This window comes from Ranitomeya imitator, chromosome 7 (genome assembly GCF_032444005.1).
Source record: "Ranitomeya imitator isolate aRanImi1 chromosome 7, aRanImi1.pri, whole genome shotgun sequence".
NCBI lineage: Eukaryota > Metazoa > Chordata > Amphibia > Anura > Dendrobatidae > Ranitomeya > Ranitomeya imitator.
The window spans coordinates 81,341,363-81,365,935 of record NC_091288.1 but is presented as its reverse complement, the minus strand read 5'-3'; the positions used below and the strand labels follow the sequence as shown (position 1 = coordinate 81,365,935).

Sequence of the window (24,573 nt, the reverse complement as noted above, 5' to 3'; positions counted from 1 at the left end):
CTAATGTCCGGACCTAATGTCCGGAGCTAATGTGCGGAGCTAATGTGCGGAGCTAATGTCCTGAGCTAATGTCCGGAGCTAATGTCCGGAGCTAATGTCCGGAGCTAATGTGCGGAGCTAATGTGCGGAGCTAATGTGCGGAGCTAATGTCCGGAGCTAATGTCCGGAGATAAGTGACGTCAACAGTGTCCAGTGTCTGATTGGTTGCCGCCTGCTGCGAGCGACCAATCAGAAACGTGCTGTACTGTGACACACTCCGCCCGCCATTTTGGTGTGATTTTTGAATTTTTACCTCACAGCAAGTTTCTCCTGCGTGGAGGCGGGCCCAGTGACGTTGCTCTTCAAGCTCCTGCCGAATTTCGTCAAAAAAATGATAATACCATTTACCAAAACTATATATATTTAGTTGTGAAGTGGTTCAGTGACATTTTCACACCAATTTTGAACTTTTGTTTGGTGTTTTCTCCATATACTGCCTATTATTCACTGACTGTTATACTGAGAGACTGCCGTTTATTAACCTCTTCTTTGCCACATTGGGTATATTGCTCTATTATTTGCCACATAAGGACATTGTCCATTATTGCCCAGCAATTTCTTAAATAACAAGAATTGTCAAGAGCTGGTAAGTGCAGCCATTTTTTGTTCTTTCTTACTATTATTTATTAATTGTATTATTCTTACATTTGAATAAATAAAGTATATATGGATTCTAGACTCCCGATTCTTTAGAATCGGGCTGCCATCTAGTTTGTAATATTTTCAATGACCTTTTTATTCTTCCTAGTGAAGGGAATAATGTGATTTGTATAAAATGAAAATATATTTTACTCCCAATAATTTCTATTCTGATTCTATCTATTCAGTGATGACTTACCCTTAGGTACTATATAGGCCAGTTATCACCATTTTCCTTTATTTCAATCACTTTCATGTAATTCTTGATGACATCCAGCCAACGGGCTGTCAGTTTCCTTTTCCTTTTAGCACTGAGTATTCAAGTAGCATCTCCTTTTCCAATGCAGTTGTCCTCATCACATGTCCAAAATACGTGTTTCCATCTTGTGATCTTGCCTTCCAGGGACAATTTTGGGTTTTCATGATCAAGAACTTCTACAGTATGTTGGTGATCCTAGCTGCTATGGGATTCATAGAAGTCCTCTCCAGCACCACAGCTCAAAGGCATCAATTATTTTTTCTGTCTGCTGCCATGAGTATATTCAAATCTCACAGCCATATGTCTCAAATGGAAACACAATTGTAGTTTTCAGTCTCGATGATTGAGACATCCTTGCATTTCCATATGTGGGCTATGCTCACCATGGCTGTGCATCCCAGTTGTTATCAACACTTGATTTCGTCTGTCAAACCACTACGGTCATCAATGAAGGGTGATCAATGAAGGACCAAAGAAACACAAAGCTGTCTGTCACTTCTAATTCTTTGTTGATCTTTATGTGGACTTCCACGTTGGTGGCAGTCATGATTTGGCTCTTTGGGATAAGCTTTCTCAGGTCCTTCTCACTCTGCAGGGTTGGCTCATCTGCATGGCTCACATTGCTGGTGCCTTTTTTTAACCCAAACACTCAAATCATCGAAGTCCCAACTTCCTCATGAAAGAGGATGCATCTTTGTCTTGTGCATTTTTTTTTCTTAACTTGACCCATTTGGTGTCTCCGCACCTGGTTGAGTGACCTGATTATCTAATCAGTTGGCACTCCTACTTCACTCAGTGCTTCCAACTTCTGGATGATCTTTAGAAACACCTTGCTAATGTGGGGGATCAGGGTGATTGCTACATAGTTGGTGCAGTCCCTGAAGTCTCATATTATTAACAGTGGAATGAAAACTGAAATTTTCCAGTCCTTTTTACTGTGTGGTGTTCAAATCCTCCAGATCTTCTGGCATAGTGCTGTCAATATAACTTTTGGGACTGGTTTGAGTAGTCCTGCAGGGATATGGATCAATGTCTGGTCCATTGCTATTTGTCTATTTCCTCAATGTCCAATCCACTTCACTTTGCAATAGTTATGGTTCTGGTTTCCCTTGGCCACTGTGCTCCCTATAATGGCTAATGGTGGCGCTTGCATCTAGTTCTGCTGTGTATCCTTTCCATCTCTGCTTGATGTCCTGCCGTTTGCTGATTTTTGCTTTCATCATGGTATTTGATGGTGGTTTGACGTGCTGAGAGAGGCTTCACTTGACACGTCATCATAAATAATTCCTTGGTGTAGCCCCTCATATAGGCTTCTTTTAGGTTAGTGCATCCGGCATTCAGCAAGGTGTTCTTGTCATTCCTAGCTACGCTTTGTAAATTGGTATTGTCACCTCGCCTCATTCAACCTGCTTTTAGCCTCTCTCCTGTCAGTAGTGATCTGGAGGCAGGTTGCAGTTAACCGATTCTCACCATGTATTGACTTCTTGTATGACACATGCTCCTGGGCAGTTTTAGTGATGGTTCCTTTGGTCTTAACCCACAATTCGTGTGAACCCCTTTTTCTTGTCTAAGCAAGCTGAGCCTGTTATTCTCCTCTGCATGGCTACGTTCTTAATCCTGCATAGTCTGACTCAAAGGCTAGGTTCACATCGCGTTTGTGCCGTCCGTTTAACGTATTCGTTAAACGGATGGGCTAACGCTGATGCCCAAATTCCCTTTTTCCTACGAATGCGCTAATGCATGGTAGCATTGCGTTGGAATGCATTAGTAATAGAGGTCTATGCACAGCGAACGCGTTAGACCTAATGTACCCGAAAACGTGGTAGACCGCATTCGAGGGTGTGTCACAAAGTAACGCATCATCGCTAACGCATGCCGATTTTGACACGCGTTAGGATGCGTTATCATAATGGATGGTAATAGATGCGTTAATGGATCCGTTACATTGCGTTAGTGCCGCTTAGTAACGGATCCGTTAAACGGACGGCACTAACGCAATGTGAACCTAGCCTAACTTTGGATTCTAGGAGTTGGAGATCAGACCCAGAGTCTGCACCTGGTAGTGTTTTTACAGAGAAAATGAATCCCTTCCATTTTTGCTGTCAGAGGATGTCGTTAATCTGTCTGTGATGCTGTCCATTCGGTGATGTCCATGTGAAAAGGTGCCGTTTCGGCATGGCAATGGCAGCTCTCGTTTCCCCAACCTGTAGCACTTACCCTCATAGCCGCTGCAATGGTATGTTTTGCTTCTTCCCTCCTGGCATTATTACTTAATATTAAATGTCTGTTAGTGTATATACTGCACCTTTTATCTTACATTCAATCTTAAAATTATAGATTTCACGTGTGTTTTTTTTTTTATGGCCAAGTTACTTTAAAATACTTATTTATTCACTTGATATAGTCGTGTATGCATTTTTTGTGTGTTATTCCCTCCCCTAATTGGGCACCTATTCAAGAAGCAGAGCAGAAAAATCTGCAACATATCCTCATCTTTATGCATTATTATGACAATTACTTATTCTTTAGGGTTAAGTGATAGGACCCAACACCTCTCTAGAAGGGGGAGCACTTACTATTTGAAAAGAGCAGCCACGCCAACAATTTTCTTTGTCAGAGACCCCGATTACAGCATTCTGCGATTTCCGACAGTCCCATGTAGAATGAATGGAGTGCATAACCACCGCTTCCGTTCACATGGGACCGTAACACTTACACCTTCTGTTACTTTACTGAGCCCAAATTGACTGCACCAGAGACCCGTATGATGCTGTAAGGTTGGTTGGATTGACCCTTAGAGGTCTGTTTAGGGTTTTTGCCCACCCTACAGCTCAGCATTGTGTCGTGCCTCATCAGGAACAGTATTTATTCCCCAGTTTGCAGCTATAACCCAAGTTGCGAGCTGTTAGCCTGCAGCTGATGATTTCTTTGTCAGTTGCTTTGAGACATGCCATTATGATTTTTCTCATGTTATATCCATCAGAAACCACAATCCTGGAAAAATCTTGGTGGTTTTCGGCTCATAGATTTTATAGCTCTTTGCTCAATGTGTTCATTTATTGTGTTCCTTGACGTTTAATACCCATTACTGAATTTTCGTTTTTCTTCACAGATTTGAATAACTTGCATTTTATGAGCATGTGTGGGCATTTTACATAATTACTGTAAATGTTTTATATTCTGTCTTTTTACAATAACTATTAAACACAACAAAAGGGATGCATTCAAGAAAGTGTTTTTTTTTTTCTTTCCCCATAGCTGTGGACATTTGTACCACTCTGTATGTCTTTTGGGAAAGGACTGCAAAGTGGAAGCAGGAGGTCAGATTCAGTGGAGCTGTTACAAGTGTAATTCCAGCAACAAAGGGCGGTCTGGTCGTCAGACACTGGCAGATCTGAAGTGGGGAAGAACTTCATCTTTAGTACAGGTCAGTGGCGATTTTACCTGATGTACAACACATACATTGATCAGCCATGAACATAAAACCTTTGAAAGGTGACGCAAATGACTGTGAAGATCTCATTACAATGGCACTTGTCAGTGTGTAGGATATATTACAGCAAGAAAAGTCACTTCTTGTGGTGAATGCATTATTAGTAGAGGTGATCAAACTCACTCTGCGTCCACGGTCCAGACTAGTGCTCTCTGGTCGTCAACAGGTTTGAATTTCCTTACCCTCCGGGATCGCAGGGTTGTCTTATGATTGGCCAGACTGTCGAGACGTCACCTTTGCGCAGCACTGATAAAGTCACGCCAGGCCAACGAGTCAAAAGCCACACCAATGAACCTGGAAGCCCAGGAAATTTTCACAGCTGCTGCAGACATCACTGACTTGGATCGGGGTTGCACAAAGCAATTTGTTAGTTTCTAGTTACAAGCAGGAAAAATTAGGAAGCATAAAGCACTGCACAACTACGACAAAAACCAAATTGTGATGTCCTCTCCAATACAATAATTCTTGTGTGATGTTTCCAGTATGCAGTCAGTAGTACCTACCAAACGTGACTCCAAGGAAAGACAGTCAGTGAACCAGTGACAAGGTCATGGGCATCCAGGATTCCTTGATGCCCATGGGGAGCAAAGTTGAGCAAGTAATGGTAGCAGGGAACTTAGGAGGCAGCAATTACGCTATCCTCGAATTGTGGATTACAAGAGGAGGAAGACCTGCAAGGACTCAGACTTTAAGGTTGGACTTCAGAAAGGCAGATTTTAATGGACTCAGAAAGAGGGTAGGAAAGGTCCAATGGTTGGATGTTATAAAGGACACACATTCAAGAAGGATGGGAGATATTGCTAAAGGAAATTCTCACTGCATAGTGAGTAAAAACCCCAAAAAAGGAAGAATTGGAATAATTTAAAGAGACCAGAATGGATGAACACAGAACTTCAACACTTGATAGAAAAGAAAAAAAGAAACGTACATCAAATTGAAAGAGGGGAGCATATCTAAAGAAGAATATAATGCTGGCTGCAGGGCAAGCATAAGAAGAGCTAAAGCCAGTAATGAAGTAAGGCTTGCAAGGGAGACAAAAAACAAAAGAATCAAATAAGCTATAGGATTTTACAGGATGAAAAGGGTGAAGTGATCAAAAATGATGTTGAGAAAGCCAAACTTCTAAATTACTGTTTTGCATCTTTGTTCTCTAAGAAAACAATTGTACCATCAACTCATCTTCACTGTGCCATCGAAGGAATAAAATACACACTATCTATAACAGACAGATGGTGAAGGAACAATTAGCTAATTGAAATTAATTTAAATCTCCTGCTCCGGTCCTTATGAATACCATCCTAGAATCCTGAAAGAGTTAGAAGAGGAAGATGCAGAACCACTAGCCAGAATCTTTGAAAAATCCTGGAGAACAGGCAAAATCCCAGAGGATTGGAGACGGGCAAATGTTGTCCCCATCTTCAAAAAAGGAAAGACTATGGAACCAGGAAATTACAGGCTAGTGAGCCTTACTTCTATACCAGGAAAAATCTTTGAGCAAATTATTAAATCGCATTTATGTAAATACTTGTGTAAGAATACAGTAAGGTTGAACTTGATGGACGTAGGTCTTTTTTCACCCTATTTAACTATGTGAACACCTGGGTGTGTGGCTTACGTGGGAAAGAGATGGCACCAGGATGCATTGTGAAAAAGGCAAGCAGACAGAGGCCATGTGATGCTCTGGGCAATAGTCTGGTGGGAAACCATGGATTTTGGCATTCGGGGTCTTTTCACATCACTCTGCTATGTGGAATTATTCCTTGACTTATACTACAAATTCCATTGTACCGTGGCATACATGGGTGTAAAAATAAGAAATAACATATACGGTACTCTGCGGCATAATTTCTTTATTTTTTGCGCTCCACTGAGTTTCTGATCCATGCAGAAATGAATCTGCAATATGTATTCAGCTGAATTTGTGAGGGAAAGTTAGTGAACCCAGTGGATGTAATGGAGTTGGCTACCTACAGTTTTTTGGTAACTTCTATTTTATTGTATATAAGCTTGCATTGAAATGGCCAAAACAGACTTCCTCCCGTCACCTGCAGACGTGAGCAGTTGGCATAAATATGCATGTATGACCAGGTTCTTAGGAAGTGCCCATAGAGGGTTATCCTGGTAAGCTCTATGGGGGTCCACCGTGCGGCCCCTCGTAAAGGCGAACTCCAGTGTTTGACCAGCCGATCAGTTCAGCCAGGCGGTGCAGCATTAGGGACGATGAGCACACTTTTATGTAAAATCTAGGTTGTACAGTATTACCGAGGAGTTGTGAATTGCCTGTGTCACCTTCTTTTTCATACATTTCCAATTAGATAACATGGAAGAATTTCAGAAGGTTTTTTAATCACATCTTTTAGCTGGAAGCAGTGTGTTCTTCACACTCCAAGTATCTGATGGCAAAATGTGAGACATTAACCGCTGCAGAATTAGACAATCCAGGCTGAACTGGGCTGGAACAGCTGAGAAATAGCATGTGTTACCTATAGCCATATGGATTATGCCCCCACACTAACAGCAGCCGGTTGTCATCTGATATTAAGCCTGATTGCAAAGGAAACATCATTTTCTAAAATTACAATAAGCTGCTTATTAAATGGTATTAATCCTGGATATGAAGGAATCGCACCAGGCTTTCCCTGCGTATGTTTTTGTTCCTGATAGAGTAGGTATGGACAAGCTGCGGCCCCAGAACTGCATGCAGCCCACCTATATAGCATTATGTCAGAAAAATATGGTCTTCTGCCTGTAATGAAATTTTGATTCAATTTTCCAAGAAATCAGAAAGTTAATAAAGTTAACATAGGAGGACATAAATAAAACCAGATTTACTCTACCTAACCATTTGGTTTTACTGGTCTATCGGATTTTTACGTTTGTCCTCATCTCTCTTCAGGAAAGCGCAGCTCGCTGCTTGCCTGGTGGTGGTACAATGCTGTTGATTGACAGTTCAGACATGACTCAGCTGCTGGCTCAAACTGTGTACTCTTGAATGTTGCACACAGAGGCAGCAATGTCTTCTGCATTGGAGTAGTCCAGAGGCACTGATGCTGGTCAGATGAAGACCTAACCACCTTGCCTAAGAGACCAGCCACTGTACTTTGCAATCTAAAGGCAAATCTGTCATCAGGTTTTTACAACCCCATCAGAGAGGAGCGTGGTGTAGTGGCAATAACCCCGATTCCAGAGATGTGTCCCTTACTGGGCTGCTTGCTGTAATTTTGATAACATCACTACTTTATGTGCTGCAGATCTAGCGGTTCTCTGAATGCTGATCTCTGTATAACCCTGCCCACATCACTGGCAGCTTTCTGCCCATGTACAGTGTATACAGAAAGGGATACATGGGGTGAATGTGGAGGACTGCCTGGCTGCAGGTTTTACTACTCCTCTAGTGATCACCATTATCATGAGATTATCACCAGCAGCGATTTTATCAAAACTACAGCAAGCAGTCCAGTAAGTGACATATGGCTAGAATCAGGATCTCAGTCTCTAAATTATGCTGTCCGCAGAATAAGTGACAAATACCTGGTGACAGATTTCCTTTAAGAAGTGGAAATAGCCCCATTTTAAGAACATTCTGGACCAGTAGCGGCTCAGACAATGCTCCACACGTGTATGTTTGATAATACAATGGATGACTGTAGAGCATAGCATGCTATCAGGTATCCCAACTGCAATAGTGTTTAGCTGCTGTTTATCTGTAAGCATCTTTCCATTAAAATACGTTTTAAATTCCTCTTTATTAAAACAGATGAGAACTGCTTCTGCTGATCCATCCAGTGAGGAACCTGCAAGAAAGGTATGTTCACTGGCACCGACTGTATGTAACAGTAGACTGTGCACGGTACATGGATTATCTCTAGTGAATGAGGCTGGACACTATAGACAGCAGAGCTGTGAGAGCTGCAGCTGCTAATGTGTTCACCAGAGTTCAGTCCTACTGTTCGGTGTTACGAGTCTCACTCTGGTAGCTCCCCTTTCATTAAACATATGCTCTGGACACGGATTGTTGTGAAGATCAGTGTCCGGCCCATAGATCTTAGCAGCTCATTTACATTTAAGAAAATATCAGCTCAGACATCAAGGTATCATTTTATTCGGCTTCCTATGACTTGCCTGCCCATATAGATGGCTTAGGAGGGCTGATCCTACTGACAGGTTCCCTTTAAGTCTGTATATAACGTTAGCATATAGAGTGTAAATCTGTACCCTCGCCTCCAATGGATGACTGCTGCGACTCGTCCCATCCTGGTTCCTATTACATAGTATTCAGGTAGTGCATAATGAAGGAATTGGGTGTAGGATTCTAGGAGCGCACTGTCATCTTCTGAGGAAATGGATTCCAAGAATGTGATGAATCCAGATGTATTGTTTTATTGAAGGCAAATGCAGTTATACAACCCGGTTGTGTCCTACCTGATCAAGGCTACGAGTCGGCGCCGAAAACCAGTTTGTGTATCTGCATTTGTCTTCTATGAAGCAATACGTCTGGATTCATCACCTATTTGGAATCCGTTTTTCCTCCAACACTGACAGTGCACTCCTAGAATCCTCCACCTGAGCTCATGACCCATTGTACTTCATTCATATCTATGAATGGCTGGTTAATATTCATAATATTCATAGATTCTTTTACCTCTGTGTTTACAATACAACCTTTGGTGTTTTTCCCCCTCTTTTCTCATCAGTTCATTTAGCTCTACCACATTAAAATGTTCTGTAGCCAAAGTCAGGTTATGAGTTGTCCTTACCCATTAATTGGTTGTTGTACCATGTTTTATAGACTTGGGTACAGCAACTTTTTTTGCTTTTTTTTTTTTAATAATAATTATGCCCTGTTTCTGGAATTAATCTGACCAAGGTTTTCTCAAGCCACTTTTACTACCTGGATGAATATAAGTATTCATCAATATCTTCTGACTTGAACTTGGGATGTTGAACTTCTCGGTGGCTTGCTTGTGACTTCTACCTTCCCGGAACTCTACTCCATAGATAAAACTAGTTACAGACATCGGTACAAATCATCAAGAATGAAGAGAGATGTCATCTGGTTTTTACTACCAAATCTGAGAGCAGGATAATGTAGAGACAAGAGACCCTGACTCCAGTGATGCATCACTTACTGGGATGCTTGCTGTAGTTTTGAAAAAATCAGAGTTTTATCGGGGAGATATTATTGCTAGAGGATTAGTAAAGCTGCTGTCATATAATCCTCCATATTTGTGAGCTCTATGTAACCCCGACACCACCAAAGATTGGCAGATTTGTGCCTATGCACAGTGCACACAGAAAGCTGCCAATCAGTGGTGTGGGCAGGGTTATACAGAACTCCGTATTTAGTGAACTAGTATGTGTACAGCAGATAAAACGGTGATTTAATCAAAACTGCAGCATGAAGCCCAGTAAGTGGCACATCACTGGAATCAGTGTCTCTGCCCCTACACTGTGTTGCTCTCAGATGGGGTAGCATAAATCTAATGACTGATTTCCTTTCAGAAGCCCTATACAAACTTCATGGCTTCTAGGACAAAAATCAGGTTCTAATTTTAAAAGTGGAAACAGTTGCAGCTGTAGTCGGCCTATTATAGGGTTAAAGAACTTGGTATTTAAGTAATTTTGCCACAGTCTGCCATCAAGTATGCATGGAGAAAATGCCTTCTTTTTGTCATCAAGCACATAGTAATACGTGAAGGCAGAGGAAACTCTCTGTAATGTGGCATCCAATGGAGTAAGGCGCAATTCTCCAATAAAATGTTAGATTAGTACGTAATCCAACAAGAAACCATCCATATGAAATTGCAGGTATAGTAGGGTCCTATTCATCTCTATGGGAGTCGTATATTGGCACTGTATAACTGGAAATTAAATGGAGCTGTCCTGCTATTGTCTGCACGTGCCCATTGTGCGATTATTTATTACTTTATGCAGCTTTAAATACCAAATATAACCTAAAACCCTGCAGTGTAATACATATATGAAGCCTTGATATTCGTATGTTACCATTGAAGAGCAGAAATATCAAATCCGAAGTGTCGGATAAATGTGTCGTGTGCATTATTGCACTTCTAAGACGTCCTTCAGACCCGAGCTCCATCCCCTGCACCACACACCTTGCCCAAAATCTCCCCTGAGACCGGCCCATTCCGGAGCTGCTGAAATGGCCTTTCTTCACCCCGGTTTACTGCTTTATCTCGTCCGAAATCGCCCTCACTGCATAAAGACCTGACGTGAAAAGAGAAGGGAAGCTGGCAGATGTTCTGGGCTCCAGACTGATGCATATCTCATGTTTTATTCATATCCCAGTGCAAAATATGCAGTTCATAAATAGTTAATTAAAAAGACCATATTTAAAGGCATTATAGAAATGAGGGGTGCCTGCGTGCACGCAAATATCACTCGGCCTCTGTCAAGAAGTTGCCTTTAATATATTCATAGGCTGCGGTTGCACAGATATCTATGCAGTGTTACAGCGCCCAGCCATATATACCATGAATTTACATTGGTTTCGCTCTCTAGCACAAGATTTATAATGGTAAATATCGACACCTTTGAGTGTCGGTGACATCCTTAGGGGGCTCCATAATAATGTCATTTTCTAATAACTAACTTTTCCGAACTCTTCGATATGGAGTGATGGCAGACTTACTAGCATTCAGTCCGCCAAGCCTAAAGTTGGGTAATCTACAGCACGCTGTATTTCCAGGAGTATGTCGGATACTGATTTACCGTTCTATGGATATTTATTATGACGACCACTTTAGTTTGCAGAGTTGATGCTAAGTTCATCACTACTCCTTCTTTAACATTGGACATGATGCATCTTGTTTGCTTTAGTGCAAAACATACCGTCCCATTACGTTTGGCCACTTTCAGGTGGGCGCCATTCAATTGATGTCGAATCTTTGCATGGGATTGTTAAAGAAAAACTGTCACCAGATGTTTGCCACCAAATCGGAGAGCAGCATGGTATAGACAAAGCGACTCAGCCCAGTAAGTGATACATTGCTGGAATCCGTTTATTACAGTTTTGATAAATCACTGTTTTATCAGCAGGAGATTATCACTAGAGGACTAGTAAATCTGCCATGTAGCCCTCCATATTCATGATCACTGTTTAACCCCGTCCACACCACTGAATGGCAGCGTTCTGTGTACACTGTGCATAGGCAGAAAGCTGCCAACCAGTGGTGTGCGGGGTTATACAGAGTGCAGTATTCAGAGAACTGGTAGATCTGCAACAGGTAAAACTGTGATTATATCAAAATGACTGCAAGCAGCCCTGCAAGTTACACATTGCTGGAATTGGTATCTGCCCCTACACTATGCTGCTGTCAGATGAGGTATAAAAAAAACCTGGGGACAGATTCCCTTTAGTGGATCAAATGTTGTGGAGTTAGTTGCCAAAGTATAAACATGAGAGCAGAAATTGTCCAAAAGCTTTGACCGTCTAATCGGAACCAACTAAACATAAAAAAGTGCATAAAACACAGACACATTAAGTTCTATTCTGATCCGATTTTGAGGACATGGCCATGCCCTGAGTTTCACAGATCTCATTCTCTGATCCATCATTTATAATTTTTTTTTTAATCAATAAACCTAAATTCAAAACCATAAACGTGTTTAACACCAATCTTTTAAATAAACATGATCCCTACTCATTTTTTACGTACGTATTACAAAAAGAAAACCTTAATACAGCCAAAAACTGAGAAATTGCTGCCTACAGTCACTGAGAAAAGTGTTGGCACCCTTGAAATTGTTCCAGAAAATGAAGTACCGTATTTTTTGGATTATAAGACGCACTTTTTTCCCAAATAATTTGGGGGGACAATGGGGGTGCGTCTTATAATGCAGATATACCTTACTTATACCGTTGCCACAGGCTGGGATGAGGGGGTGTCCGGCGGTGCTGCGGGGGCTGTGTGGACATTTTGTGAAAGGCCAGAGCCCCCCGCAGTTCCATGGTTTCCTATGCGGTAGACTCCAGGAAAATGGCTGCCGGGGGCGGCGCATGCGCAGGTGGAGATCTGTGCACCAAGATCTTGGGAGATCAAAATGTCAGCAGAGCACCCGGAGAAGCATCATTGCCTCACTCCTGCCTCTGCCAGCAGCCACCCCACGACCCCGCTTCACGCAGCCACCACCACCGGTAAGCAATAAGACGCATGGATTATAAGAAGCACCACCATTTTATTAAAAAAAAGTTTTTTCCTATTTTTCTCCTCAAAATTTGGGGTGCGTCTTATAATCCGGAGCGTCTTATAGTCTGCAAAATACGACTATTTCTCCCAGAAAAGTATTACAATTACACTTGTTTTATTATAAACGTGTTTTTCCTTTGTGGGTATTGAAACATAGGCAAATTGGACATAATTTTGCACAAAGCCCCAAAATGATTTCGACAAAATTGTTGCCACCCTCAAGTTAATATTTGGTTGCGCACCCTTTGGAACAAATAACTGCAATCACTTCACATAACAATCAAAAATTTTCACACCTCTCAACTAGAATTTTTGACCACTCTTTTGCAAACTGCTAAGGTCTCTTCCTTATAATTGAAGGCGCCTTCTCCTAACAGCAATTTTAATATCTCTCCACACATGTTCAATGGGATTTAGATCCGGACCCATTGCTGGCCACTTCAGAACTCTCCAGCACTTTGTTTCCATCCATTTCTGGGTGCTTCTTGAATTATGTTTGGTGTCATTGTCCTGCTGGAAGACCCATTACCTAGGACGCACACTCGGCTTTCTGACACTTGACACTACTTTGCAACCCAAAATCCTTTGGCAATCTCCATATTTCAAGATGCCTTGCACACAGTCCTGACACCCAAATGTCAGAGGCAGCAAAACCACTCCAAAACATCTTTGAACCTCCACCATATTTGACTGTAGGTACTGTGTTCTTTTCTTTGGAGGCTTCACACCGTTTTTGGTAAACAGTAGAATGATGTGCTTTACCTAAAAGCTCTATCTTGGGCTCATCTGTCTACAAAACACTTCTTAGAAGGAGTTTGACAAACTGCAGTGTAGCTTTTTTATGTCTGTCAGCAGTGTGGGCCTCCTGAGTCTCCTGCCATAGTGTTTAATTTCATTCAAATGTTGACTGATAGTTTACACTGACCCTAATGCACCCAGAGCTTAGAGGACAGCTTGAATTTCTTTGGAACTTGATTGGGGGCGCTTATTCCCAATCTGGACTATTGTGTGTTGCAACCGTTCATCAATTTTTCTCTGCTGTCCACTTCCAGGGAGATTAGCTACAGTGCCATGGGTTGTAAACTTCTTCATTATATTGACAAAGTAGTAGACAATGGAACTATAGACAAAGGAACATCAAGATCTCTGGAAATAGACATTTAACCTTGAGATTGTCGGTATGATGCAATCTAGACCCCATAGAGTATCCATATTGTCGGCAGCACATCCCCTGTATCCTTGTTATTGTGGAAGTTATTTTAATACCTGTGCATAAAACTCCCGATTCTGCCTTTGTATATATCTGGAGTGGTCTGGAGAGTGGACTCTGAAGCAAGGAAAGGGGTCTGACACGTAACCATGACAACCGAGACATGATGTGTGTTGTTGAGGAAGAGAAGGAGCTCAGGTTGATACTGGGAAATAGTTCAGAAGAAGTAATTACACGCTGCATTTTCACAGCGCCAGCAAGGGGGGCTCGGGGCACTCGGATTGCTACCAGGCTGTGGATAAAAGGAGCAGACGCGAGCCGGAAACATTGACTAAGTTTCCAATAACACGAATGTACACACAGTAATCTGCCCAGCTTTACTCCAAATATACGGATTCTTCACTCAAATGACGTCTGTCTCCCAAGACTCTCAGGCACTTTTTACACTGGTGTCGTTCATTGCTTTCTTTCCCATTTTTTTTTTAATGTTCTGGTGTTTGATCTGGCTCAGAATACAATCTAGGAAGGTCTGATTATATATTACTGCAGTTAGACACTGTCCCGGTGGGATCCCTAACACAAGCTATTGGCAATCTGAGCGTGATGATGGGCATGCGCACATGACAAGCCTCTCCCTCTGCTGCTCCTGCTCACCCGCATCTGGAAAACTAATAAAGAAACTGCAGCTGCATCTCCCTCCTACCCCCTTACCCTTGCTGAAAATTGCTTGTCAACCCATAATATCATTTCTAAAATTGTTACATCTAAATGTTTTCTGCAGAACTCGCCTGCATTGCCTGAATGTTACATTGACGGGGCTCCTCTCACAATACGGTATAGTTTTTAGTGCCGCTGATTTACAGTTTTCAGGACGCAATGAATTAGTTATAGTGAAATATGGTCGGTCCGACATTCACTATCTTGATGAATATGGCACACATTACTGTGTATACATGCTGACATAACCACTGAGCCACCACTTTGCTCAAATTGTATCGGGCTTCTTGATAAGAGTTAACACTATTGCTTTGCAGCGCTGGGGTCCTGGTTCAAATCCCACCAAGGACGACTTCTGCAGGGAGTATATATCTTCTGTGTGGGTTTCCTCTGGGTTCTCCGGTTTCCTCCCACATTCCAGACATATTGATTGGGAATGTGGATTGTGAGCCCCAATGGGGACAGCAATGATAATGTGTGCAAAGTGCTGTGGAATATCATGGCGCTATATAAAGTAATTCATAATAAAGTGATTTTTTTTTTATATTGTTATATTGACTTGTCACACAGACCTATAATTATCTTGGTGAACGCTCCAGCAAGAGCCAAAATATCACATGATGGGTCAATAAATCCACTTTTAGAATGAAGTCACACATTCTATATTCCAACAAGATGTTATTGGTCATGGACATTGCACAGTGCCACTTGGACGCCATGGACCTTGCACGGTTCCGCTTGGACGCCATGGACCTTGCACGGTACCGCTTGGACACCATGGACCTTGCACGGTACCGCTTGGACGCCATGGACCTTGCAAGGTACCGCTTGGACGCCATGGACCTTGCAAGGTACCGCTTGGACGCCATGGACCTTGCACGGTACCGCTTGGACGCCATGGACCTTGCAAGGTACCGCTTGGACGCCATGGACCTTGCACGGTACCGCTTGGACGCCATGGACCTTGCACGGTACCGCTTGGACGCCATGGACCTTGCACGGTACCGCTTGGACGCCATGGACCTTGCACGGTACCGCTTGGACGCCATGGACCTTGCACGGTAGCGCTTGGACGCCATGGACCTTGCGGGGTACCGCTTGGACGCCATGGACCTTGCACGGTAGCGCTTGGACGCCATGGACCTTGCACGGTAGCGCTTGGACGCCATGGACCTTGCACGGTAGCGCTTGGACGCCATGGACCTTGCACGGTAGCGCTTGGACGCCATGGACCTTGCAGGGTACCGCTTGGACGCCATGGACCTTGCAGGGTACCGCTTGGACGCCATGGACCTTGCAGGGTACCGCTTGGACGCCATGGACCTTGCAGGGTACCGCTTGGACGCCATGGACCTTGCAGGGTACCGCTTGGACGCCATGGACCTTGCAGGGTACCGCTTGGACGCCATGGACCTTGCACGGTACCGCTTGGACGCCATGGACCTTGCACGGTATCGCTTGGACGCCATGGACCTTGCACGGTACCGCTTGGACGCCATGGACCTTGCACGGTACCGCTTGGACGCCATGGACCTTGCACGGTACCGCTTGGACGCCATGGACCTTGCACGGTACCGCTTGGACGCCATGGACCTTGCACAGCACCTCTTGAACACCACAGACCATGCATAGTACTGATTGTACACTGTCGTTTCTATAGTGGAATGTTGGTGGGTCCAGATCTTCATAATCGCCTCTGCATTAGATGCTTTTTGTTTTTATCTAGAGCAGAATCTGCTTTTGTACTAATATTGAGTTGTTTTGTTTTTCCAGTCAAGCTCTGATTCCGTCCTCGACCCTCAGCAGATGCAGGCATTCAATGAACTCTGCCGTCTTTACAAAGGAACCTCCCGGGTACAGTAACAAGTCCCTTGTCTGCTGGCTCCGCTTGAGAGCATCTCTGTGTCCACAAGTGTCATGACTAGAAGTGCAATACACAAACTCCCTGATCTGTTTTCTAAAGCCTGTATACAACACTCTGTCTATATTTTCAGTGCCCTTCTGTTTAGTAGATGTTTATATTGCTAGTATTGTAGTGTAGCAGCAGAGCAGAATTTGTAATGCAGTGCTTTCCTTTGTGCATGGTTATACTTCTTACTGATATCCAAAATTAAAAAGTGCTAATAAATTTCCTTTTAGCCTATATAATATTACAGATTACACATTCTGGGATGACAGTGAGTCATTTCCTATGACGAAATATGACAAACCCCGTTGTGCTAAATCTAGGTATGGAGAAATTGGCTTTTAAAGGGAATCTGTCAGCAGGATTTCACCCCAAACTATTTTTATATGCGCATTTAGCTCTTTCAAAGACAAGTCCAGCAATGCCTTTACACGGCCAGTTCTTTCCTCTGTTCCTAAGAAATCAGTGTTTGATTGATATGCAAATGAGGCTGGAGAACCATTTTATAGGTATGAAGCCTCTGTCACTCCAGCTCTATTCCCCTCCCATTGCCACCTATTCCTGCTTCACTGATGATTCATTTGAAGCTACAGAGCAGAGCTGCTGTCAGCCAAGCAGGAGGAGGCAACACTGGGCTGGGAATAGAGCCGGAGTGACAGAGGCGTCAAATCTACAAGTAACTCTTCTGCCTCATTTCCATATCAGTTCTAGGCTAATCTCTCAAAGACCAGTCCAGCAAAACATTTACATGGCTAATCTGTTCCTCTGTTTCTGAAAGGGCTACATGCACATATACAGTAGTGTTCAAACTAATAGCAGTTCAATAATACTAACCAGATAAATTATATTACCACATGTCAAACAATTTACTAGTCGGTGCAGTAGAATCGGAGGAAACCAACACTCAGCATTCATGATCTGCATGCTTTTGAGTGTGTAATAGAATAATTAATTGAAAGGAGGTGTGTTCAAAATAACAGCAATGTGGAGATCAATTAGTGAGGTCATTGAATCAGATGAACAGAGTACTTTGATTAAAAATTTGATTGGCGAGGGTAAAGTATATAAAGGAGCGCAGACAATGATCAGCTGTTCAGCTAAAATGATCTCCACTGCTTTAAAATGGAAAGCCAAACCAGAGAGACAAGGAAGAAAATGGAAGACTACCTTTCGAATGGATGGAACAATAGCAAAGGCTCAGGCGATGATCAGCTCCAGGATGATCAGTCTCACGTTACCGGTGAGGACTGCGACAGAAGATGCCGGTGTGATGCTACTAATCTCTTAGCAAGAAGTCTCGCAAAGTATCACTGTTTAAAAAAAGACATGTACTGAAGCGGAAACAATTTGTCAAAGAACACATCAACTGGCCTAAAGAGAAATGGAGAAACATTTTGTGGAGTAATGAAAGTAAAATCGTTCTTTTTTGGGTCCAAGGGCCGCAGACCGTTCATCAGACGACCCCCAGACGACTCTGCATTCAGGCCACAGTACACTCTGAGGACAGTGAAGCATGGTGGGGCAAGCATCATGATATGGGCATGTTTCTCTTACTATGGTGCTGTACCTATTTACCGCATACCAGGGATCATGGACCAGTTTGTAGATATTAAAATACTTGAAGAGGTCATGTTGCCTTATGCTGAAGAGGAAATGCTCTTGATATGGGTGTTTCAACAAGACAACGACCCTAAACACACCAGTAATCGAGCAAAATTGAGGTTATGGAGTGGCCAGCCCAATCCCCGGACCTTAATCCGATAGAACAGAGGTCCCCAACTCCAGTCCTCAAGGCCCACCAACAGGTCATGTTTTCAGGATTTCCTTAGTCTTGCCCAGGTAATAATTGCATCACCTGTGCAATGCAAAGGAAATCCTGAAAACATGACCTGTTGGTGGGCCTTGAGGACTGGAGTTGGGGACCTCTGCGATAGAACACTTGTGGGGTGGCATCAAAAATGCCATTTCTGAGGCAAACTCAACAAATTGTGGGATGTAGTCCAACCTCCTGGGCTGGAATAACAGGTGACAGGGGCCAGAAGTTGGTTGACTCTATGCAACATAGATGTGAAGCAGTTCTAAAACACTGCGGGTATACAACAAAATATTAGGTTAGTGATTCACGGGAATGTTAAATCCTCAAAAATAAAATACATATTGTGAGCTTGTTTTTCCAAACCACTTTATTAACATTTTCAACCAAAACAAGACATAGAGCAAGGTTAACATAAATGCAATGACATGAAACATTCATAAAGCATAAAAGTAAAAATAGAATGAAATAAAATAGCAAAACAATGAATACAGTAAATTCTTATGAAAATATTTCCAGCCAGCGAGACCATTTTTTCAAAAAGGAAGGAAAGCAGCCATTCAGTAACGCCAATTTTTGTTCATAGGATTTATGCAAAGCCAGTTTGTCAATAATTTCTTGTGAAGAGGGTACTGTAGAAGATTTCCCCAAAAAAAAGCAATAGCATTCTTAGAAACTAAAAGCAGATGTGTAACAAGTTTCCTAAAAGGTGGATCTGCTGCATTCAACGTATATTGTGAGCTTGTAAAGACAAATGCAGACTGCTATTTCTTAGAAGAACCCAATGTTCATTTTTTGTCATTTTCTGTAAAGTAGTTTAACATTATCTACATTTCTCTTTGGGTTTTGACTAAGAAAACAGTGAGCAGTGTTCCCAATGCTGGAAATAAAAACCAGTGTAAAGACTTTGTGCTTAGCTCATGTATTTGAACACACTGCTATTATTTTGAACCCTACTGTAAATAGTTTGTGTGAAATCTTTATGACCGATTCCTTTAAGTACACTTTGCCCAACAAAGCCATATCTCTAAAAATATCCATGGAGCTGATTTTCTTAAATTCTATGCATAGATAAATATGAATCAGTGATAACAGCAGCCTTTTGCTTCATCGTGATGATATACTGTTTGGTACACTTCCATCAAAATGGAGCAGTGCTGTGATCCACATACATTGGGGCTTTCTGGTCTGCGTTGGTGGTAGTGGCGTCCGTCTACATGTGCTGCGCTGTCACATCTGCCATATCCAGTAGCATCTGCAACAGAAGTGCCCCCAATGCAAACGAGAACACAGCCTTACTTGGCATCACTTATAACTAATTTGGGGACTAATGAGAGATGAGCTGGGAAAATGGAGCAATGGAAAAATCTTTTTTTTTTTTCACATTAAAATATAGTAATCTACTGTGTGGCTTCTTCTCCTGAGATGTAGCAGAGATTCCTATTCGTGTGTGTGTATGTATGTATGTATGTATATACATACATACATACATATGCATGAGTGTGTGCGTATATAATTACATGTAAGCGGCTGAAGCTTGTGACTGTATATTCTTAAACGACAGACTGCTCGGCTATAAGAGCAGTGCAGGTGGAACGAGACTCTGCACTTTACAGTACCAGCAGTGAATGGGATGTATGACATCTCGTGTACCCGCTGCTTATTTATTTCCTGCAGATTTGAACCATCATGTTGGGTTTTTTTTTTTTCAAAATTTGCAGAATGTCAGTTTTTTAAAGCGTTTTTGCAGCATTTGTAAACCTCAAAAATGAATCTAGAACAAACATATGTAAAAACAAACGTAAAATGCATAAAAAGACCCTTATTTACACTGCTCTTTTTCTGCCAGTGCTGATTTTTGGTGCAGTAAAAGCTGTTGCAAATACTCCGTGTGCACGTACCCTTATAGTGAGCAGCCAGCTTTATACTGTGTGCAGCCAGTTCTCACTGCCATGGGGTGGTGCATAAGAGCACAGTACATTTTTGTAGAACCTCACTAGATTTATTCTCTATTATTCTGCAGTAAGCCATCTTCTGGGGTGGCATCTGATTAACCTCTTGTGTTGCTGTTCTTTCTCTATTTCCAGCTGGCTCTTCTGACTGAGTTATGCCGCTCTCAAAGCCCGGAAAAATCTTCGGTCCATAACCCCTATGGTGGGGTTTCCTCCAGCAGTGTTTTCCAGAATGAGAACTTTAAGCTGCATCTGGCACCTCCACCCATCATTGATGACTAGTCCTGGAAGTCTCCTGGACCGTTGCACTCCAGCCAGTGGCCGTCCATGTCGCCTCCGATCATTTCTTGGCTGTACATGTCCAAGAAGGCATGGAGAACCTAAACTGTGAAGAGTCCGTGTGTACAGTATATTTATACATGTATGTTTAAAGCAACGCGAATACACTACCGATTTTCTAATAAATCCTATTGCGCCTGTGTAAGTGGGTATACTTATTGGCATCACCCTGTGACCCACATGAGTACACAGAAACCAATGCAGGGAGCGCAGGAACATTGACGCTGGAGCTGCGAGGGATCGAGAAGATTAGTCTTTTTTGTTTTCTACTGATTACTGCTGCCAATGATTTATGCCCTAGTTAGTAGATTGTTGATTTTTGCTGTCCTGTGGATCGCTGCCTCCATTCTTTTGTGTCTTGTCAGTTCCTGTCTTCTTGATATTAAGTGATTTTGTGCCCCAATTTGTTGTTTAGATAGGTCTCTGGACCAGCCAGGTGACTATTCTGCTGCTGCTTCATCCAGTCAAGGTGTTACTCCTTCTTCAGGTTTGCCTAACATATAAGGACGTTTTCTCAACTGTAAAAACGCAATAATGAATGGCACAAACATTACTGTACAGAGACCAGAGATCTCACACCTACTTGTCATGATACTGGAAGCACTGGGGTTTGCCACAAAAAATGATAATGGCACATTTATCACTGAAATAACTAATTGCTGATTAGTGGATTCTCATTAGTCTAAGTCTGGCTAAATAAAAGAATAATGGATGTGTGTTATACAGACCTTTGACACCAAATAACAGAACAGCAGCAAAACTCATAATAAATATGATTTATGTGGAAATACATCTCTAAAGGTGTATTGTCCATTCCATAGTGCTACATTGGGTAATGCAGTGAGGAGCATCAGTGCTTAAAGGGAATCTGTCACCAGCTGGTTTTTGCTATCTCATCTGAGAGCAGCATAACATACGGGCAGAGAACCTGATTCTAGCAATATATCACTTAGCTCATGGACATTGTATACAGAAAGTGGCCAATCAGTGGTGGGGGTGGGGTTATACAGAGCTCATGAATATTCATGCTCATGAATACCTTGCCGCAGGATTGCTAGTCCTTTTCATGATAATCTTCTGCTGATGAAGTTATTTTATCAAAACTACACCAAGCAGCCCAGTAAGTGAGACATCCCTGGAATTAGGGTTTCAGTCTGTACATTATGATGCTCCCAGATTGTCAGAAATACAAAAAAAATCCCTTCAATGATGTGTCCTTCAATAAGATTCCAGTAGTTAATGCAGTATTATATATATGTATATTGTGTGTGTATATGTATAGATGGATAGATAGAGCGCTATATACATGGTGACATGTAAAGGTTTGGGCACCTCTGGTCAAAATTACTGTTATCGTGAACAGTTAAGCAAGTTGAAGATAAAAGGATCTCCAAAAGGGCTAAAGTTAAAGATGACACATTTCCTTTGTATTTTAGACAAAAAAATATGTAATTTTTTGGGCATCCTTGGAGATTTGTGTGATCGGATAACTTTGACCAAGGTTTCAGATATTAATTGGCCTCTTGGGGTTATGACTTGTTCACTATCATAGGTAGGAAAGGTTAGGTGAAACAAATTTCCCATCTTTATAAAAACCCAGCCGACTTTAACCCTGTGCCTAAAAACGGCAGCCATGGGTTCTTCTAAGCAGCTGCTTAGCACTCTGAACATGGAAATGGTGGAGGCCCACAAAGCAGGAGAAAGCTTTAAGATAGAAAAGTGTTTTCAAGTTACATTTTGAACTGAGGAAAGAGTAATTAAGAAAAGGCCATTAACAGAAACAGTAGAAGTCAAAATAAAGTCTGGAAGACCAAGCAACATTTCGGTGAGAGCTGCTTGTAGGATTCCTAAAGAGGCAAATCGGAACTCCTTGCTTGACTGCAAAAGACCTTCAGAAAGATTTAGCAGCCTTCGTGGAAGAGTTATCAGAAGAAAACCTTTTCTGCATCCTCATGATAATTCATTATCAGAAGTATGCAAAAGAACATCTAAACAAGCCTGATGCATATAGGAAACAAGTCCCGTGGACCGATGATGATAAAGTAGAATTCTTTGGCCTCAATGATCAAAGGAATGTGTGGAGAGAAAAAAGGGTAAAAATTTCAGTAAAAGAACATCTTGCCAACCATTAAGCATGGGGGTGGCTCAGTCATGCTTTGGAGTTGTATTGCAGCAAATGACACTGGGAACATTTCACGGGTAGAAGGAAGCATGGATTCAATGAAATTTCAACAAATTGATGCAAACCTAACACTGCGAGAACAGGATTTATATTTATCTATGCTCTCCATTTTGGATATCCTACATGCTTGTCCTGCTTTCCGAACTGAAGTCTGTGATTCGTGATAAAGGGGTCCCTTAGTAATTTCTTTGTCTAACAGACTTGGAGAAAACATAGGAAAGAAACGAAACCAAAGGGTGAAAGACAAAAAAAAAAAAAAAAACTGAAGTTGCAAAGAGGATGACTAATGCAAGTGGATAATGATCCTAAATACACATCAAAATCCACAAGAGATTACCTAAATAGTCGCAAGCTGAAGGGATTTACAATGGCCCTCACAGTCCCCTGATCTGAAAATCTGTGTCTAGACCTCATAATAGCAGTGCATCTCCATACACTGACTGAATCACTTGGTCTCCATTTTATCTGCCAAACCATACTCCTGGGGTGGGGATATAAGAGCAGTCCTTTTCACCCATCTTTTTTGACTGCTCGTAAAACCCGGCCCAGAAATGCCCTATTTAACTCTTTGCACTATAGGTGCTGGGGCATGCTTCCCCGGACTTCCATCACCGAAGCTACCATCCTTGATGATGCATACCTCCCCTCAAGGTCCTGTCCGGCGGCCATCTTACACACATCTCTGAAATGAATCATGTTGTATTCTTCATTAGGACTCCAGTGGATAATGCAGGGTAATCACCTATGAATGTCCTCCAGAACTATAAAGGTGCACTTCTGTGTAGAAGTATTAAGCATCCTAGACTTGTATACAAACTTTATATGCAAGTTTGTTTTCTGACTTTTTCAGCAGAAAACCAATCCACCTAGTTACTAACATCCATTGCTGAATTTTTGCAAGTTGTAGTTCGGTAAAATGAGGTGTCAGGTGGCTGTGATCAAATGCAATGACCATGCTGCATAAGGTGCACCAGATGTACTGTCCAATGTCTATTGTAGAAGCACAAAAGTCTGTTCTGGTTGAAGATTAGAAGCGTAATTGTCGGCCATGGATTCTGTGCAGCAGAAGAAAGGCTACATAAAGGGGAAAAATAACTTCTATTGGGTCTGAATTCAAAGAAGCCACTGGAGCCCGACTAACCCACCTCTGCTGCCGTTAGTATTGTCAGAAATGGTCTATGTAAGTAGAGACTAAAATATTATTCCTTTGGAACAAAGACTTACGCTCACTTAGGGACATAATATAAAGGCTGTTGATGAAAAATAGAGCAAATGCTCCATGTGGTGTAGTCAGATGTTGGGCTTTTGTCCACAGAAGAGCTGGAGAGGGCCATATAGATGGGTGTCTGCAGACATTGGGGCAGATTACAGATTTTGATGAAGTTCTGTTTTGTATATACATTGGAAGAATAGAAAGGTGGAGTGATCTGTTAAAGCACTGTATGTCTACACAATCTACATGGTATATAATGTATGTAGTGTTGAATTTTATTACAGGACATGTGAAGATGTGACAAGACCCATACAGCCATACAGACTTTGTGCAGAATGTCTAAACTTGCCTACTAAAAGCAAGCCTGGTGTAATCCTCCTGATGTCCCTCTCCGTCCTCTGCGGCGGAAACGCCATCATAATCTGTTGCCTACTTGAAGGGCAGATTAATATTGAATGATGTTTGAATGCACTAAGATGCGCTGTGAGACGGAACATAACAAATCTCGCCAAGGCAGACTGACACTTTGCTTGGCAATACTCCACCCTTTGCTGGAGGAAAAAATAAAAATTCCAGACTCCTCTACAAATCTGATGATAGA

The 24,573-nt window shown here is 42.2% G+C and overlaps 1 protein-coding gene across 1 annotated transcript in view; it reads left to right on the top strand.

Moving 5' to 3' along the window:
- VPS8 (VPS8 subunit of CORVET complex) overlaps positions 1–20,722 on the top strand; it is a 252,427-nt gene extending 231,705 nt beyond the window's left edge. The window contains exons 44-47 of the mRNA XM_069733555.1: positions 4,196–4,364; positions 8,188–8,235; positions 16,341–16,421; positions 20,374–20,722. Of these exons, the coding sequence (XP_069589656.1) occupies positions 4,196–4,364; positions 8,188–8,235; positions 16,341–16,421; positions 20,374–20,520 (445 nt within the window). The 3' untranslated portion in view covers positions 20,521–20,722. The remainder of the gene's footprint in view (positions 1–4,195; positions 4,365–8,187; positions 8,236–16,340; positions 16,422–20,373) is intronic.
- The last annotated feature ends 3,851 nt before the right edge of the window (positions 20,723–24,573 follow it).